Below are 18,867 nucleotides of genomic sequence, written 5' to 3'. Positions count from 1 at the left end.
CTGCATGGCTGATTTCTGCTCCAAATGGGAATCTGGCTCGTATGGCCTTCAGATTTGCGCCAGCTTGGCAGGAGGCAGCTTGTCTAGCAACGTGGCTTTGTTGGGCATCAGGAGCCCCAGGCTGATGTGGTCTTGGTACCAGGCGGAGATGTGTGGTGTGCCAGCTGTGCTCTAGAGCTGTGAAAGCAGTGCTGGTGGAGCAGAGAGCAGCTCCTCCAGCCCTCCAGCTGGGCATAGCTCTCCCTTCTGCACAGCTATGCTGCCAGTAGCCCCGAGTCCTTTCCAAAACATACACTTTGTGATGGAGCAGAGGTTATGCAGTGGGATGGTCCTGTCTGGAGAGCAGTGGCCGGACGGGCTGAGCACAGCTGTACATCAGTGACTTCTTGGAGCTGTGGGAATGAAGACAAGTTTAGGGCTTTGGGATGGCACTGCTTGTTTTTCCAGGGCTCCAGAACTGTGCCCAAGTAGGATGGGACTTGCATGAAGGTCCTCCTGGCTCAGGGACAGCCATTGTCACCTTCTCTAGGAGGTGAGGTGCTGGGTGCTGGTGGTGTAGAAAGAGAAACCAGTTGGGATAAATCAGTGGTGGTCCCACCATAGTCCTGATGAGCTTTTGCTGCCTGTGAGTGCAGCATCAGCCCTGGGGACATAACCAGGACTGTTGGTGTGGTCCTGCTGGCTGGTCCCCTGGTGATGGGATGTGGGTGGGAGCAGGGCTCTGGTGGCTTCTCTGCCCCTACTATAGGGCTTGGTGGAACTACCCCAAGCTGCAGCAGCTCACAGGAGTTGTGCTGTGGATGTTTTCTCCATCCACAAAGCCTCCCTGCCCCTCATCCTGGGGTCTGAGCCTGACTCAGGTGGCTGCTCCCTGCCCTCGCTTGTGCTGGGTAGGAATCTGTGGACCTCCTCCATAACACATGCTGGTGGTTTGACCTCATTTGCTGCCAAACATCCCCAAATGGGTCGGTGCGGAGCCTGGAGGTGGGCTGGGGCTGGCGAGGAGCCACAGCCACCGCAATGTGATTATAGCAAAAGCAGCTTTATGCATTAATCGAGTTAGCGGCGCTGCCTCCTTGGGCCGAGTAATGACCATCTGCGCAGAGCACGGTGCTTTTTTTAACCCTACATTACTGCACTGCTCCAGTTTCCACATTAGCGCGGGGCAATCTGCAGTGCAAAGCGAGGTGGAGGCACCGGGGCCGGAGCTGCTGCAGCAGCTTCAGCTGTGTGGGGACAGAAACAAAACAGCACAGCGCCGTGCAGATAACGAACCCGCTACGACCACCTGATTCTCACTGCTTGTTTCTTTGTGTCTTCCACACTCAGAACGGCTGATTACTCTTCCTTCTGACTCCGTGACCTGAGATTACCTCGGAGATGATGGCTGGCTGTGTCTGAAAGATGTAGATTGTCCTTAAGCTAAATAATTACGGACACTTGGTGGTGCGGACTGTGGGCCGTGGGAGCCCAGGATGGGTGTTCCCGGTGCTCCCTGAGGGAGGTTGTGGATCCTCGGCACTTTTCGGATCGCGGCCGCCGCTCTCTCCCCCGTGGCTGCTGATGCTGTGAGCAGGCGTGGACCGATCCCGAGCGGGCCCTGGGGAACGAGGCGCCCGGCCCCTTCCTGGCCGCTGCTCCGATCAGGAAGGGCAGGGCTGATTCTCTCACTATTTACAGCGTACTTGACAAGTGCAAGTAAATGTGCTGTCAACAAAAGCAAACTGCGTGTAATCGAGAGATGATTGAAACCAGGGCTGGAGTGGCGGGGGAGGGTTCTGCACCAGGACTGCCCCAGCGGATGCGCAGGCAGGGGGCAGGGAGCAGCCCCGTGCTTCCTCTCTGTCTTCCTCACCCGTGACCCCCTGTGCCCAGGCACCTGCCTTGCCACGTGCCCACACCCCCTAGCCATCCCTGTCCCCGGCACCTTGCTCTCTTCAGCAGCAAGTTTCTCTTTATTTCCAAAACCTTCCTTTGGAGGGGTTCCATGTGTGCCCATGGGCTGGTGGTGGCCATGAACTTGGGTTGGCGACAGCTGGGCTGGGCTCAATGCCATCGGCTTCTTGAGGGGAGGGAGGATTTTGCACCTTTTCACTTTGCTTTTGCACCAAAGATCCATATCGTGACAGCACCCACAGGGCCAGCCTGGCTCCTGCCCCGTGCCCTCTCAGCGCCTTGCTCCTGCTGTCAGGCTGCTCAGGAGGAGAAATTATTGAGGTCCACTCTGCCCCAGTAAGGGTTAAAGCCTCATCTGGCAGAGCTTGTGAGCCAGGTTATGAAAGGAAAGCAAATAAATGCGTTGTTCCACACCAGCAAGCACAACCTGGCTCTCATTCTGGGCCGGAAAAACTCATTACTGGTGGCAGCCAAAGGCTGTGTTGGTAACACCGTGGATCTGAGAGGCTGTGGGAACAACCCTGTGGTGTGAGTCAGGGTCCAGCCCACCTCCAACCACTTCATATCTGGAGGAAAGTGTCCTCAATGGAAATCCCTGTGCCACCAGAAGCCAGTGGGATCTCACAGTGGTGACCTCAAAGCACACTGAGACGCAGAGCTCACCCTTGGCACCAGGAGGACAACACGTTGACTTTAATTCAGCCAGAACAGGAATTAAACAGATGATAATGTGTGTGAATGAGGCTGTAACCATAGAAGAGTTAGATCCAGATTGATCCATCCAAGTGTTTAGTGCTGTCCTGTCTGCAGTCTGCTCTCCTGGGCTGCACTGGAAGAGCTTTCCTGTGGGGCTGATGGCACTTCTTCATGGGCACAAGCCCCAAATGTAGCCCCAGGTGCTCTGTGGAGGGGATGCTACAGCTCCCTGTGAAGCTTCAAAGCACATCCCAGACATCACTTTATGAATTTAGGGGCCCTTTTAATGCAGGGTCTTGGCCTGACCCAAAACTCCATGCCATGAAAGTGGGCCTGGGTGGGTGCTGAGGGCTCCTGGGGCTCCATCACCCCCTCCACCTCCTTATTGCACAGCAACTGGCTCCCAGCACAGCAACATGGTACAAAGCATGGAGTGGGGGGTTTTGCCAGAGCAGGGCTGGGTGCTGGGTACCAAGCTTCCCAAGCTTCCTGGCTTCTCCCCCACCCCCAGGCACTGCCTCCTTTACTCCGCGTCCACTGCTCGATGGTGCCCCAGAGGCACAGTTTGGGCCACCAGCACAAGGCAGCTGCTCGTGGGCTCCTGAGGCACGTGTGTGCTGCTGGAGCAGATGGGCCAGCAGAGAGTCACGGCTCCGGCTTTATTTGTTCATTTGCTTAGCTGGACTCAAAGCCATTAGGAGAGCAGACCTCTCCCCTCTGGCAAACACCAGCTCCTGTTTCTCTGGCACCTCCTGCGTGCAGTGCCACATTCCCCAGGCAGGAGGACCTGGCAGCAAAGTGGGGACTTGAGCAGCTGCCAGCACCTCCATCACAGCCGGGGGCACTTTTAAACCCTGGCAGCTTGTTTCTTGTGAATCCCCGAAGGGCTGCTGAGAGCAGCGAGCTGCAGGGAGCGGTGCCAGCAGCCCGGGGGGTGAGCATCGCTGAGATCATTTGCACGGGGTTGTCAAAGGCACAGACTAAGTGGTTGAAGCCAGCACTGCTGTGATTTAGTGCAAGCGCTGGAAGCACTTGGGCTGGCACCATGAGCAGGGCTGCAGTGCTGCTGTCCTGCACCCGTATGGCTCTCACTGCCCAAATGCATATAAGGGGACATTCGGGTGCAGGGACCCAGCAGTGTCCCAGGGAAACGAGGTGGTCCTGAGGAGGGGGTGTCACCATTGCCTTTACAGTAGTTATTTGAACTGTGAAAGTTTTGCAAAGCTGAAGGATGCCTGAAGTGCTGGTGAGTTCTGGGTGGTGATGCCCAGAGTGGTGTGGGAGAGGGACGCAGCTTCATCCTTCTCCCTGTGAGACCCTCAGCATCCTGCCCCACGACAGGCACCTTCCTGCTGCAGTGGCAAGACAAGGCTTGCTGACCTCAGTCAGTTGTGTTGTGCTTTGGAGCTGCCCTGGGTGTCTTTGGCACTACTGGGATTCCTTTGGGCACAGCCCTGGTCACAGGCAGAGCTGTTCAGGCAGATCCCCTTCTCTAAGGCAGCTGTTTCCATCATCCACACCACTGGCAGCAATGGTTTCCAGTGCCCACCTTGTGGTCCTGTTGTGAGTGACACTGGGATGAGTCCTTCTCGACAGCTCTGCAATGGCTGAGTCCATCCTGCTGCCACGTCCCTCATCTTGCTCAGAGGGTCCGTGCTGTGCCCCTGCTGATAAGAGCAGGGAGAGATTCCAGCCAGCACCACACAACACAGCCTGCTGTCCTGAGAGAGGAAGGATGCTGAGGGCTGAGCCCTGGGGATGCGAGGATGCATTGTGGCACACTGGGGGCTCAGCTGAGCTGGACTGATGTCTCTGCATGGCCACCAGGCTGCTCTCCTGAGGACACCTTTATCTGGATGACAGTACATCCCACACCATCCCCACTGGGCTGTGGGGCTCTCCTGGGGACATGATGGGGTTGGGGTTGGCAGCAGTAATGGGGAGCTCCCTGTGCAAGCTGTGACCATGGGGATCATGTGGATAAGGGAAAGAGTTGGAGTTTAGCTCAGGGTCAGGACAGGACTGAAAGTTGGCTGTGACAGGACCTGCTCAAGTCAGTGTCCTGATTGTGCCCCTTTCTGATACCTGCTGCACCGGTGCCAATGATGGATCTATTTCTTTCTTCTCCTTTCCCATCCCTCTGCTTTCTTACTGCCAGGGATATTTATGACCCAGAATTCATCTCGCTGCCTTCCAGCCCTGGGTTCCCAGTCAGGGAGGCCGCAGACCACGGCTGGCATTTTGCTGGGGCACACCAGAGCTGTATCTCCAAATCCTGAGCTGGGGGAGCAGCCAGGCACCCAGGCATGGTCACCCCTGGGGCAGTGACCCCACTGAGCCCACACGGGTGGGGATCCATCAGCGAGCGGTGCTGCGGTGCAGATAACCCATGGCACACTGCGCTGTAAAGCATCTCCTGCTTCAGAGCTGCCCCTTTCCCATAGAAAGTAGTTTGGAAAAAAAAAAAACAACCGCCCACCTGAAGCGGAGTTTTGTTGAGCAGCACCGAAATTGGTCTGAGGCTCAGCATTGCCCAGGGGCGGAGGAGAGCAGGAGAAGGGGAGCTGCAAAGCAGGTTTCAGGGTGATGCACGGCTCTCCCTCCAGGCAGAGCGGACGTCTGCTGGGATCAGCAGGTAACCAAGCCTCCAGGGACGGCTCGCGGAGCTGCAAATAGCACGCGGGGCACAAGGGAGCGGTGTCTGGGAGAGGCTGGGCGGCTGCAGCCACTGCCTGACACAGACATTAATAACGGTGGAGGCAGAGCCGAGCGCTGCACCAGCACCCGCTGCGCTGAGCCCTGGGCACACACTGGAGCTGGAGGGAGATGCTGCTCTGGCTGGGATGCAACTGAGCCCACATCTGGTACGTTTTGCTTGCAACATCTGCAGCCCATAGGCTGTGCCTTCTTCTAGGCAGGTCTGTGCTGTGCCGTCGGCAGCGCCAATGTCCTTTAAATCAAACGCGTCTGCTCTGCTCCCCTGGGCTGGGCTGGGCTGGGCTGATCCTCGCTGTCTCCTGGGGGTCCCATGACTCCATCTGGCTTTGGGCTGCACTGGGAGGGTTGGTAATGAACAGCATGGGGGACCAGGGGACGTTTGCAGCATTAGGGACTTTCTGAGATTCTCTTGCAAATCAGGGCTGTACCACCAGCTCCACGTCGGCTGGCGGCAGCGCGGTGTGCCCACCGTGCATACTTTCTGCCCCAGGGATTTTGGAAACCCTCTGCGTTCCGGTGCTGGGGAGAAGAGAGCAAATTGAGCCCTTACTACAGAGAGCAGATCTGGGTCTGTGCTTGTGGGGAGGGAGGGATGGGTTGGGGGCCAGGATGGCCGGGGCTGTTGGGCTCGGTGCTGTGTCCATGGCAAACCTGCATTAACCAAAGCACGTGGCACGGGGAGGTTTTGTCCCACGCTGTTTGCTGACACCTTCAGCCATCTGATCCCGAAACGTGGAGTGTAAGAGCTTCCCAGCTGGGCTCCATCCCACACACAGCGACAGCGCTGGGCGATGCCCGGTCAGGTCCCATTTCCAGAGCCATCAATTGGTGATGGCAGTAATGGGATTAGTGCTGGCTGCCGCTGCCATGGGATCATTTACTGCCACGAAGCACAGCTCCTCCTTGCAGGGCTCCCAGGTGTTCCAGCACAGGTTTTTGGGTGGTGTGAGCCCTCACACCCCCGTGGGTCTCACTGCAGCCATCCATCCGCCCTCACTGCTTCGCCACAGCGCGGGTCGTGCTGCTTGGGATTGTACATCCCTGCTTGCTTATGCTGTTACAGTAATTGCTCTGTATCAATTATTCATCGGCGCAGTAATGAAGCAGGGGATGGGTAGAACGCCCTGCTGTGTGCAGGACCCGGCGATGGGGCTGCAATGGGGGGATGCTCGGGAGCACTTCCAAAATGACCCATGAACATTTTCTCATGTTTCAGTAGTTCTGCTTTGAGTTTCTGGCTTCCTTTTGTTCCTCTCAGCCCCGTGCTGTGCGTGAGGTGCTGCTTCCCACAGCTGCCTGGAGTCCATCTGTTACGGTCACTTACTGTGTTTTGAGGTGTTCATCATCAGTGGTTTTGGAAGCATTATGGGGGGCATTACAGTTAAAAGTCTCTAATGGGATGGGTCCGGGCACCGTTCATCCCATGCTAAAAACCCCTGAAACTGTGGGTTTTTTTTTTCTACCATTTTGGGAAGAACATATTTTGGAAACTTTGGTGTTTCCCTGCGTGATGGCTCACAGCAGGGCGGGCCCTAAGGCAGGGGGTTGGAACTGGATGACCCTTAAGGTCCCTTCCAACCCAAGCCATTGTGCTGTTCCATGGAGGTACTTCACTCTCATTCCATTTGCCCCAGGGAGGGATGTTCTGTTGGACAGGGAACACACTACATCCTCCCCAGAATGCCCCTGGATAGGGGCATGGACTCATTGCCATGGGGTTTAGCCCTTTTTGGGGTGAGTGAGCTGGGGGCACCTCCAAACAAGAGCAGGCTGTGTGTGAGAACCAGTGATACAAGAGGAAGGCTTCATCCCACAGCTGTACTGTTGCCATGGCCATCCCAGCCATGGGCCACCACAAAAGGCACTTTGCAGCAGTGCTGGAGAGGTGGAGGCTGTGCTTAAAATACTCACATCTGCTGGTTGAAATGTGCTCTGCTGGTAACAGAGCAGCAGCAACCAGAACAAAACCTCATCAAATTACAGACCGAACTGCAGAGGTTTGCCATAGCCCTCCCTCTTGGTTATGGGAAAACCTTTGTGGCAGTGAATGATGAGTTGCCCAAAGGCAGAGGGAGTCCAGGCAGTGGGTACAGGTCTGGGGTTGAAGATGCTGGAGTAGGGAGGGCAAAGTCTGGCTTTTTTTTGAGGTGTGTTAAGGGTTGTTCAATGGGGAAAACATTAGGGACTCCATTGATCTGAAAGCGAGCATCACTGTTCCCTAAAACAATCCTGGAAAACCATGCTGGGGTTTGGAGACAGCTCTTTCTTCTTTCTGTTCCACTTCTTGGGACGTGCAGCCTTGGCAATGTAGTCTGAACAGAAACTGGAAGAGTGATGTGTGAGATCCTCTGGGAGGAGGCAGGAAAGCTCCTCAGCTCCTCGGTACAGGACAGGGAGAGCCAGAAGTTGAGGATGAAAGAGCCAGATGTTGACCCAGACCCTGATGTTGATAGCAAGGTGGTGAGATGTTGAGGGCAGTGAAGCCAAGCTGTTGAGGATAGGCAAGCAGATAATATTGCAGGTGGGTGGATCAAACGTCGGCTGCTAGCTCCAAAGCCACTGACACTGGCCAAGGGAGAGGAACCCTTACTAGGGAGATCTTGGGGTGTTCTGGTGGAGTCCTTGAGCTGGAAGAACATATGCCCCGTTCACCTTCCTGCTGAGACAGCATCAGCACTGCCTGTGTTTGCTGTCTCCTCCTATAACCCCTTGGCCATGGTGATGGTGAGAAGGAAACTTGCCCACAGCCTTGTCTTTCTCCCCCACATGGGCTTTGCCCAGCATGGTGGCCCTTGGCTTTGTGCTGATGAAGTCCCTCCAGTCCCTCCAGCCTTGGTTGGGCTCACTGACCAGCTATGACTGTGCTCCTGCCCTGCTCCTTCCATGTCTTCCCCCACCACATGGAGCTCAGCCATGGCCCTTTTTGCAGTGACAGCATTTCTCAGCCCCAGCGGCGCTTCCGACCCAAGACCGAAACCTTGCTCAGTGGTGAGCCTTCTGCTCACATCTCCGTGCTGCTGAAGAGCAGCAGATTCTCTGATTGAATTAGCACACAGGAATTTAATTTCATCCCCAAACCTCTCTCATTTTAAAGGAGCCTGTTCATTTCCTTCTAGAGCCTTATCTGATGTGGGCACCCAGCAACGTTCAGCAGAAGGGAGCTGTCAGGGATGGGGAGGGCTTTGCAGGGTTGGACTGAGGGCTGCATGGGTTTTTCCTCTAATTATTTCATGAAATAATGATGACAGTGATTGCAAGACAAATAAGACATAAACAGCATCAGTTAGAACACTCAGTGCAAATAGCGTCCTCGCACAGCATGCCTGGAAACATTCCCTTTTGCAAGAAATTACTGTGGGGAGTGAAACAGCCTCAAGGATGGGATGAACCCAGCGTTCACTTTGTGCCTCCCGCCAAATCCAGCTGTTCTGGGGCAGTTCAGATAATGCTAAATTGCTGGCTGCTGCAGGGCAGGCTGTAAGGGGACAGAACCTGGTCCTCTCCATGGCTGTAGATGTATGAGGGGACCTTTTGGGATGGCAAAAAGCACAAAGCATTGACAGCCATGGGATGTGAATCCCAGTGGGATGTGATGCTAGATGGGTTAATTCCCATCTCATTTTTGAATCAAGACAGCATTATACAGGAGTTGAGGCTTGGTTAACTCCAGCTTTCTGCTTTTCTTTGGGCTCTTGAAGATGCTCGGCTTGTAAATGGGGATACAGCTGCTCTGGCTGGGGGGCTCATCACAAGTTCCCCCAGCTCATGAAAAATCCAGGCAGGTTTTTTCCCTTGGACTCCCCCAGGCTTTTCCCTCAGAAAGGACAACACTCGCTGGCAGAAGGCAGCCTCGAAAGCATAAAAATCCAAGCAGGGCGGGTAGGAGTGGCTGTGGTTTAGCAAGAGCACGGTGTGTGGCTGCGGGGAGCCCCGCAGCGGTGGCTGTGGGCCAGGGGGGCTGAGCTGCTCAGCCTTGGGCAATTGGATGATGTGCAGCCTGGCACTTCCCTCCTGCCCTTAAGAACGCAGGGCAGGAGGTGCTGGAGCTGCGTTTTGGGTTTTCTCATCCTCTGCTGCAGCCACCCAGGGGTGACCCCCAGCAGGACGAGGGATCTGTCGCGGTAAGGATGTTCCCAGCTCTGCCTGTGTGCAGGAGCCACAGGCCCCATTGCCCCCCATTTTCTCCAAACACACTCACCCACAGTGCTGCAGGAAGGTGAGCCCATCCTGCTGCCACCCTATAGCCATAGTGGGGGACGCGGTGCTCCGGGGACCAGGACTGGGACTGGGGGCTGTGGGGCCCACGAGAACGTGGGGACAGTGCTGTCCCAACTGCTGGAGCCCTGTTAGTGCTGTAGGAGCACCCCTGCCTTGTGCTGGGTGTTAGGAGCGGAGAGGCTGTATGGGAGGGCTGCCAGCGGGAGATTCGGGTGCTCCTGCCTTCATCCTCCTTTATCTTCTCCCGGGGCAGATGCTGGAGACGGACGCCGAGAAGCCTGGGCAGATGCACTTGGAGGACAGGAGGGCGGCTGCAGGCAATGCTCCTCCGGCCACAGAGGTGCCGGCTCCATCGGAGGCTCCAGCAGCCGCCCAGGGGCCTCTCCTGGCCGAAAAGCAGCCGGCAGCTGCTGAGAAGGGTGAGGAGCAGCCCAGCTCTGTGCCGGCCTTCGTCATCCCCGAGCTGCGCCTCGACAGCTCCTTCAGCCTGGTGGGCACAGCCGGCAGCACCGTGGACGGTGAGGATGAGGAGGATGAAGATGAGGATGACGAAGAAGAGGACGATGAGGATGAAGAGGATGACAGCGACGAGAACTACCTGGAGAGGAGCGAGGTGAAGCGCAGCAGCATGATCGAGACGTCGGGCTGCCAGCCTGCATACACACTGAGCGTGCAGAGCTCCCTGCGGCGCCGCACGCACAGCGAGGGCAGCCTGCTGCAGGAGGCCAAGGGGCACTGCTTCACCTCCGACACCACGCTCAACTGCTCGGACAGCCAGGGCAGTGCGGGGCACTGGGCCCTGCCCTCCCCCAGGACCCTCAAGAAGGAGCTCACCAAGAACGGAGGCTCCATCCATCAGCTCAGCCTGCTCTTCTCGGGGCACAGGAAGGTATGTGGGTTGGTGCTGGCTCTGCAGCTTGGACCTGGGGTGGGTGATATCCCCAGCGTGGGGGTGTCCCTGTGTGTGGCCCTGCTCTCCATGACTCTGTGGCTGTTGGTGTCTGACGGGCCAGGAGCGTAAGGGTGGGTAGCAACGGGATGAGGGGAAATGGCTTAAAACTGGAAGAGGGTAGACTTAGACTAGATGTTAGGAAGAAATTCTTATTGTGAGGGTGGTGGGACACTGGGAGAGGTTGCTCAGAGAGGATACTCCCATCCTGGAGGTGTTCCAGGCCAGGCTGGATGAAGCTGTGAGCAACCTGGTCTGGTGGGAGGCGTCCCTTCCTACAGCAGTGGGGTTGGAAATCAATGATCTTAAAGGTCCCTTCCATCCAACCCATTCTGTGATTCTATGGGTGTCCCATCTGCAGCTCCAGGGAATGCTTGGCACCCTGGGGATGTCACCAGGTGCTGGTGCTGGGGCAGCATCTCCCATGGTGTCAACAGATCCCATGGGCTGCAGAGCTGCTGTCTGCTGAGCACAGAGGGAGAGGTGCACGTGCATTTGGATGTGCAAACTGCCGCTCAGCGGGGCAGGGACAGGGAAGAGCTGGGCTCCAGGGAGCCTCCCCTGACTGTGCATCCCTGCTGTGCTCAGGGACACCAGCAGCTGAGTGCACTGCTTGGCCTCCGACAGGGCTTTGGTCCTTGCAGAGAGCCCATCCTAAACAGGCTGAGGAGGAGCTGCTGTGCATCAGACACTGGAGAGCAGTGCTGGCACACACACAAGCATGCAGGAGCTCTGCAGTGGATAGGCCATGCTTTGGCATCGCAAGTATTGATAGGAGTTGAGCTGCCATTGCAAAGATGGTGTGTGAGATGTGCTGCTGCCCCATTCCTGCTGTGGGAACGGCCATGAGCCTTCCCAGCACCCAGCTCTGCCTGACCTGCCATGGCTGGGCTCTGCCTGGGGCTGCATTTCGTGGCTCAGGGCTGCATGGCACAGTTTGGGACCACGTTGCACTGTCTGGGACTGCACTGTGTGGCTTAAGACCACACTGCATGGCTTGGGAAATTTCTTCATGGCTCAGGACTTTGTTGCACAGGCTGAGATCTCATTGCATGGCTTTGGACCATGTCGTATGGCTCGGCACAATGTTGCAGAGCCTGGGGTCTTGTTGCATGGCTTGTAACCATGCTGCTTGGCTCAGGACCACATCACACTGCTTGAGAGCACCTTGCAGTGCTTGGGACTGCATTGCATGCTGCTCTACCTCTTGGCAGGGGGTGCTGGTGCAGAGCTCTGTGTGCCACCATGCATGACAGCACTGTGAATTAAACCCATGATGGGATTAACTCTCCCCATGCCATTCTCCTGATACATCGAAAGCCACCTTGGTTGCCATTTCTTGGAGCACAATTTGCCTTTGGAGCCCCTGGTCCCCTGCCTGCTCCTCCTGTGCCACCTCTCCCTGCCCCAACCACCATGCACACGGGGCTTTGTGCCACAGCCATTCCCTGCCTACACTTGGGAGGGACTTTTGGAGCTCTGTGCATTTGGAGGAGCCCAGTGAAACCCTCCAAGCTTTCCAGATCCGGCGCTGATGTACAGTTCCCCTTTGCATCCCCCCAGGCCAAGCACTGCCTGCAGCACTACGGCACCCAGTGGCCTCTCCTTGTCCACCAAGCGGGATTATTTATGGGATCATCCCATTGTGCCCACGGTTCCCTGTGCCTCCCACTGCTCTCAATCCGGGCAGGTTGTTGTTTTACAGCCAGGAGTGCTGGGACTCGGCAGTGGTTGCTTTTTGTCCCTGAGAGCAGCGGAGCCTCTCCGGACAATGGCAGGAAGCATGGCCCGGCTGTGTGTCGCCCCGGCCGGCCCTATCTGTGGGGGGAAGGTGCTTTGCAGGGGCCTCATTGTTTGGGGCCGATAAACTCCGGAAACCCGGGCGCAGAATGGAAGGAAGTGTCAGAAGCCTTGAGCCCGGGGCTGCTGGGCCATGCAGAGGGTTCCCACGGCACTGCCACGGATCGGCGATCCTGGAAAGCACCCCGAGGAAGCAGAGTGGGGCTGGGCTGGCCGTGGGGCTGCCTGTGGGGTTGGTTGCGGGGTTGGCTATGAGCCCCCTTCCAGCTGTGCTCAGTGAGGTAGCGAAGCCTCCAAGTGAAGGTGGCCCACGGGGTCCCCACGCCCGACCATTGGGCTTTGTGGCTCGGAGGCTGTGCTGGTGACACCCTGACCTCGCAGCACCTCTGAGGTCCCCAGGGCTGCCCAGGTCACCTCTGGGTGGAGGTTGGGGATAGGAAGCCCTGGGCGCTCCCAGAAGCTGCCATGTTATGGTTCAGTTCTGCTCTGATTTTTTCCTGCCTGGGGACTGCTGGGAGACCACCAGAGTATTTTGGGTGCCCCAACCCCGTGCCCACTCAGGACAGCAGAGATGGGAACATGGGGAAGGAGGATGGGAGTGCCGCTGCAGGAGGCTCTGCTGGCAGCACCTTGAAGCTGTGGGATGTCCCCAGGACATGGGCAGGGGAGGGGGTCGGGGTTTCAGCCCCTGCTCTGCTGCAGCCTTTGGGGGAAGGAGCTGCTGCACGAGGACCTCGGGAGTTGCTGGTAGAGCTGCTTGGTGGTGTGAGGGCATGCATGGCACAGTGGTGCAAACACTGCTTTTCTCTTCCCCCCCCAGCTGAGCGGAGGCAACCCTGAATGCAGCTGTGATGAAGGGGAGGAGACCTCCCGCAAGAAGAGGAGCAGAAGCCTGTAAGTGGCACGCTGTGGTTCAATAGTGCCATGGGCAAAACACCAGGGCTGAGCCCATGGGGTACCGTACCCCATTCACCCAGAGTTTCTGCTGGTCGGGAGGTGGGTGGGATGAGTGCTGGCGATGTTGCCCAGCATGGCTGGGAGTGTTCACTGTGATACGATGGGTGGGGTGCTGCAGCCCTGACACTGAGTTAAGGGTTTGGGACGCCCCGCAGCTGGTCCGGGCAAGGACGGGGGAGCCGTGGCCTTCGCTTGCCCTGAGCACAGCTGCAACTCGGGGCGGGGGGGGGAGGCACGGGGAGCGGGTTTTGCAACCAGGATTGCTGTGCCTTGGCATTGCCCCTTGCACGTGAGAGGGGCAGGTGGAGCGCTGCACGTGGCTGCGGTGCCTGCGGTGCTGCGCGTGGCTGTGCGTGCACCTCGATGGCAGCTCTCCCCGCGTGCAGCCTGCCAGCGAGCGGCACTGTTGTCCCGCGCGCTCCGCCGCAGCCGCTCATTTATAGCTCTTTTCATCCTCCAAACACTTGAAATGAAAATCAGTCCCTCGCCATCTGCAGCGGGGACATCCCCACGTGAGCCGGGGGAGTTGGGGCGGCGGGGGGGGGGGGGGATCTGTAGGGCGCGGGAGCGGCTGTGGGGAGGGTTTGTGCCGCTCACCTTGGGATGGCTGTGGGAGCGCGGTGCATCGCAGCGGGCGGCGATTGGCTGCAGGGACGGCTGCCAGGCGGCCTGTGGGGTATTTATGGGGAGGGTGGCTGCGGTTCGGCACTGCCAGCTGCTCCCGATGCACCTCACCATGGTGGATTTTTCTGAGAAGTGCCTGGAAAGGTAGGACGGGGCTCCGGTGGGGACGGCGATGCGCACTGCAGGGGATGGTTTGGAGGTGGCGCGGGGAGATGGGGCTGGACGAGGCCTTGAGGATGGCTGATGGAGGTGACTCCAGGTAGAACCCAGCAGTGTGCTGTGGATTTTTGTGGCAGCACCTTCCTGGGGGCTGTGTGCACTCCGCAGCGGGAGCAGCCGGGCTGTGTGCTGCTTGCTGTTTATTTGTGAGCATCTGCAAGAGGAGCGCTGAGAGCGCAGCATCCCGCAGGTTTTAGGTTTGGGAACTCCTCCGGGGCTTTGCTTCCTGCTGTGGGACAGCCAGGAAACCTGGTGCTGCAGAGCTGTGGGTGCAGAGGGTGCACAAAGTGCAGCCCACGGATGCTGCTTCCTTGCACGGACGGATGGACACATGGGCACACACACACACACACACACACACACACACACACACACAGGGACTATTCAGTGCTTTTCACACCTCGCCAGGCTCCCAGCTGCAGTGGCCACGTTGCTAAAGTGGGAACAGTGCTGAAATTGTTGCTGGGAGCTCTGTGGGGCGGCTTGCGCCGCGCTGATGGGATGCAGGTGGAGTTTGGAGCTCCTCGCTTGGATCTGCCGGTCCGGTGTCGGCGCTGCGCTGGTGCCTGGCAGCAGCCGGGGACAACCGGGGACACCGTGAACCCCTCCACGCCCCGTGTGTTCCCAACCAGCCCCGGCCGCAGCCACACGCAGTGGCAGCTCCTCCGAGCACCCTGCAGTGTGGGACCTGCTGGAGGTGGCCGTGCCACCCCGCGTCCCCAACCATCCTCGGTGCATTCAGGAGCTGTGCCACGAGGGGTCAGCATCGCCCATCCCGTGCTCTCTGTGTCACCTCCCGCTGCCCGCTGGGAGCCGGGCAGGACTTGGGCAGCGCTGATGCCCGTTGCAGCCCTTCCCGTGGCCGCTGCCCAAACCGGTGCTGTGTGCCTATGGCAGCTTCCTGGGGCAACGGGAGCGCCGCGCACGGCTGCACATCTGTCTGTCTGTACAGGGACGGCAGTGTGGGGACGCGTGGGGGGTGGCACCGTGCGGTGCCGTCGCCGTGGGTTACGCAGTGCGTCCCAACCATCCCGCCGCGATGTCCCCGTGGCCGTGCCCGCTCCAATCCGACACCGGACGCTGCCATCCCTCCGGCTCCCGGCCGCGCTGCCGGCCCCGCAGAGGGGACGCAGCCCCGCACCGCCGGCCCCGCTCAGCTCCGCCGCATTCCCCGGCGCCCTATAAATAGCGCTCGTAAATCCCCGCCGCGATGACTTTCCCCGCCGTCCCTTGAAAGGCCCCATCTCCCCGCCCTCTCCCATGCTTTTTTCCACCTTTCCTCGAGCTTCCCCAGCAACGGCGGAGCCGTCCCGAGCGGGGCTGACACACAGCCCTCCTCACCCACGCCTCATCCACGCCACGCAGCTCCGTTCGGCCCTCCCACTTCCGCGCCGTCCCGGAGCGCGGTGCGGAGCCGCAGAGCGCAGTGCCGGGCCGGGTGTGCCGGCCGTGCGGGAGCCGTCCCGACAAACGATGCCCTTTTTCCGTGACCTCTCCAAACCGCAGCCGTTGGAGTTTCACGCCGAGATGCTGCTGGGCGTGCAGCGGCCGCACAACGGCAGCCTGCAGCGCCGGCACACCATGAAGGAGTAGGTGATGGGCGACGAGCGGGACGGGGCTCCCCGTGGCACCGCGCACCTCTGGGCGCCGCTCCCCTCCCTGCCCGCCCCTAAACCTTGCTCTTCTCCTCCAGAGCCAAGGATATGAAGAACCGGCTGGGGATTTTCCGGCGGAGGAACGAGTCTCCCGGCGCCAACCCCTCCAGCAAGCTGGACAAAGTGCTCAAGTCTCTCAAGTAGGTGCTGCGGGCGGGCGGTGTGGGGCTCCGGGGGCACGGCGCTTGGGGTCGAGCTCTGTCCAGAGTCGGTGCCACCTCCGGCGGTGCTGGGTCACCCAGCTGGGGAGGCTGTGGGCTCACGGAGCCTGAGCTGTGTTAAATACGTTTTTCGGCTGAACGCTGCCTTGGGTTCCCTGCCCTGTGCCGGCGGCACGGCAGCACTCGGGGCTGGAAATTTCCCTGCTTTCCCCCAGCGCTTCAACACGACACCTTCAGCCGAACAGAGGATGCTTTGGGAAACCACTCAGCTCTGGAGGTGCTCCAGCAGTTGGGACGAGCGCTGCCCGGCCGCACGCCCTGCGGCTTCATTGGGGCACCCGAAATCCCACAGCCCCGGGCACTGCCTGGGATTTTTCCAGTGCTGGCTCAAAGGCAGCAGCACGCACAGCCCTCCCTTACCTCAGGTTTTCTTCCTGCCACCCTAAGTGCAGAGCATTAATTCCAGCACAGCCAGCTCAGCGCTGTGGGTGCCGGTGGTGGTGCGGCCACTGCAGGGTGCGCAGCGATGCCGCTGCTGCTGGAAGGGTACTTTCCCTGGGGCAGCTGTGTGGTGGCAGGCAGCAGCTGTGGCTTTTGCAGCTTTGCTCTGCTAACAGATGCCTTTATTCTGCAGGCCTGCACCTGAGGAAGCTCTCAAGTGGGGGGAGTCCCTGGAGAAGCTGCTGCTGCACAAATGTGAGTGTCTGCCCTTCTGTTTTGCCTTTGCCAATGGGGAATGTCCAGGTGTGTGCATGGGGAGCACTGTGATTTCCTAAGCTCTGGTTTCTTGGGGAGAATGGAGACGGAATGGAGCATCCCAGGCTGGACGTGGCTCTGGGCAGCCTGGTCTGGTGGTTGGTGAGCCTTCCCATGGCAAGGGGGTTGGAACTGGATGATCTTTGAGGTCCTTTTTAACCCAGGCCATTCTATGATTCTGTGATCCTTTCCCTACAGTCATTTTTCCTCTGCCAAACTATGGGGGGGGGGGGAGGCTTTGCTACAGGAGCTAGGGAGAACTTGGGATTGCGGTCCCACTCCAACTGGGGAGGGAAAGGCAGAATCCCCTGCCTGCCTCATGTCTGCAGGGCGGGAGCTGCTTTGCAGCACTCCCTTCCTTGCCCTACCGTGCACCACAGCTGTGCATAACATATTGTCTGCATGTCCCTGTGGGGATCCCATCCCAGTCACTGCACCCAATCCACACGGAGCTTCCCTTTGTGAGCTCAGATGGCCGAGAACGGGGCACTAAGCACACGTGTGGTTCATCTTGGTGCTGCCAGGCCGGGCATTGCCACCTGCACAGCTCGTGTTCATAGGGTATTTATAGGGAGTGAAATGGCAGGGATTTGGGGTTTGATAGAGCTGTGCGTCTGTTCGGGAATAGAGCTGTGTCTGTCCCCACAGATGGGCTCGCAGCTTTCAGGGCCTTCCTGCGCACCGAGTTCAGTGAGGAGAACCTGGAGTTCTGGCTGGCATGCGAGGAGTACAAGAAGATCAAATCCCAGTCCAAGATGGTCTCCAAGGCCAAGAAGATCTTTGCGGAGTACATTGCCATCCAGTCCTGCAAGGAGGTGAGGCCGGCTCCCGCTCAGAGCCAACTCTGTGCTGTGGGGCCGCTGGGGCCGCTCACCCCTCTCTCTGCCCACAGGTGAATCTGGACTCCTACACACGGGAGCACACCAAGGAGAACCTGCAGAACATCACCCGCGGCTGCTTCGACCTCGCGCAGAAGAGGATTTACGGGCTGATGGAGAAGGACTCGTACCCCCGCTTCCTCCGCTCTGACTTGTACTTGGACATCATCCACCAGAAGAAAGCCAGCTCCCCGCTGTAGGGCTACGGGGCAGGCTGGGAGCTGCGTGTTTACATGGAACCGGCGGTGGGGACCTCGCTGCGGCAGGCTGTGCCCCCCAGGCGTGGGGCAGCGGGGGCACCGGCGCCAGGCAGGCTGGTACTGCTCCATCGCCCCGTCCCGCCATCGCTGGTACGACGCCGTCGGGGCGGATGTCAGCCAGGAGGGGAAGCTCCCGCATGACTACTGTGAACCTGAGCTGCGAGCATCGCTGGATGGCGACGCTTGATCCCGACCCAGCGTGGAGGAGGAAGGCTTTTACGCAGGGCTCTGCTTTTCCCCAGGCAGCACCGATGTGGGCGTCAGCCCTGGACAAAGGACTCCTGACCTGACCCGGCCCCGCGGTGCTGCTGCGCATCCCTGCCCCGAAGCAGCCATCCCGCAGGAGCTTCTCGCTCCCCTCGTTCCTGGTTTATTTATTGACCTCCTCTCGCTGGACGCATCGCTGTGTTATAGGAAACCCTCGTTCCCAATTTACAAGTGCAATAGTTGTGCGTGTCGCGGCGGAGTTCTCCCGTGGAGCGGATGCCTTCTCTTTTACGAGTGCGTGCAACATTTTCTAAGTAAGTTTGCAGGTTTTATCTGACAAAGAAAAGGAAAAAAAAAACAAAACAAAACCAATAGCGCGTTCCCTAGCAGCGCTGGGGGAGCCTGGGTGTACATATCCTGCCCTGACGACGGAGGGCTTGCTGGTGGAGATAAGCAGCTCTGGGAATCGGTGCTCTCCCTACCCTGGATCACAACACTGCGTTTGGAGACGCGGGGCTGTTGCTGAACGCGGCGGAGCCGGACGGACTGCATGCGTCCGGGCGCCCAGTTTACAGTGCGAAGCATCTCTGCAGCTAGCAAAAATGCATTGTCATGGTCATAGGTAAATAAAAGGAGAATGTAATTTCTTGTAGCCTTTTCTTCGTGGTATGTCTCTCTGTGCTGGTGGAGCTGGAGGAGCATAAACATGACTAAAGATGGGAAAACCTGGTCTCGCAAAATGCTGAGCTGTCTTGCGTGCTGCAGCAGCTGCCAGATGCTCCCAGGTTAAAGGCTGAGGCCAGAAACCCAGAGAGTTTTGCCCAAAATGAGACTGTTCCCAGGGACAGCGTTTGCTATGTATACCCAGCGGGG

General features: G+C 58.6%; 1 protein-coding gene across 11 annotated transcripts in view; it reads left to right on the top strand.

Annotated features, from left to right (window-relative positions):
* Positions 1-18,646, top strand: part of RGS3 (regulator of G-protein signaling 3) — a 64,334-nt gene extending 45,688 nt beyond the window's left edge. For 6 of the 11 annotated variants that reach the window (XM_015279301.4, XM_040648931.2, XM_040648932.2 and 3 more), the window contains 6 exons: positions 9,782-10,417; positions 13,098-13,171; positions 15,771-15,872; positions 16,528-16,589; positions 17,298-17,464; positions 17,542-18,646. In XM_015279301.4, the coding sequence (XP_015134787.2) occupies positions 9,782-10,417; positions 13,098-13,171; positions 15,771-15,872; positions 16,528-16,589; positions 17,298-17,464; positions 17,542-17,727 (1,227 nt within the window). In that variant the 3' untranslated portion in view covers positions 17,728-18,646. Of the gene's footprint in view, positions 1-1,329; positions 5,457-9,352; positions 9,432-9,781; positions 10,418-13,097; positions 13,172-13,819; positions 14,003-15,475; positions 15,667-15,770; positions 15,873-16,527; positions 16,590-17,297; positions 17,465-17,541 lie in introns of those variants that run through there. The other 5 variants (XM_046901640.1, NM_001281935.3, NM_001048051.3 and 2 more) reach the window with 5 other exon arrangements.
* Positions 18,647-18,867: the final 221 nt, after the last annotated feature.

Source organism: Gallus gallus, chromosome 17, assembly GCF_016699485.2.
Source record: "Gallus gallus isolate bGalGal1 chromosome 17, bGalGal1.mat.broiler.GRCg7b, whole genome shotgun sequence".
Taxonomy (NCBI): Eukaryota; Metazoa; Chordata; class Aves; order Galliformes; family Phasianidae; genus Gallus; species Gallus gallus.
The sequence above is the reverse complement of the archived record's forward strand: the minus strand, read 5'-3'. Positions and strand labels throughout refer to the sequence as shown.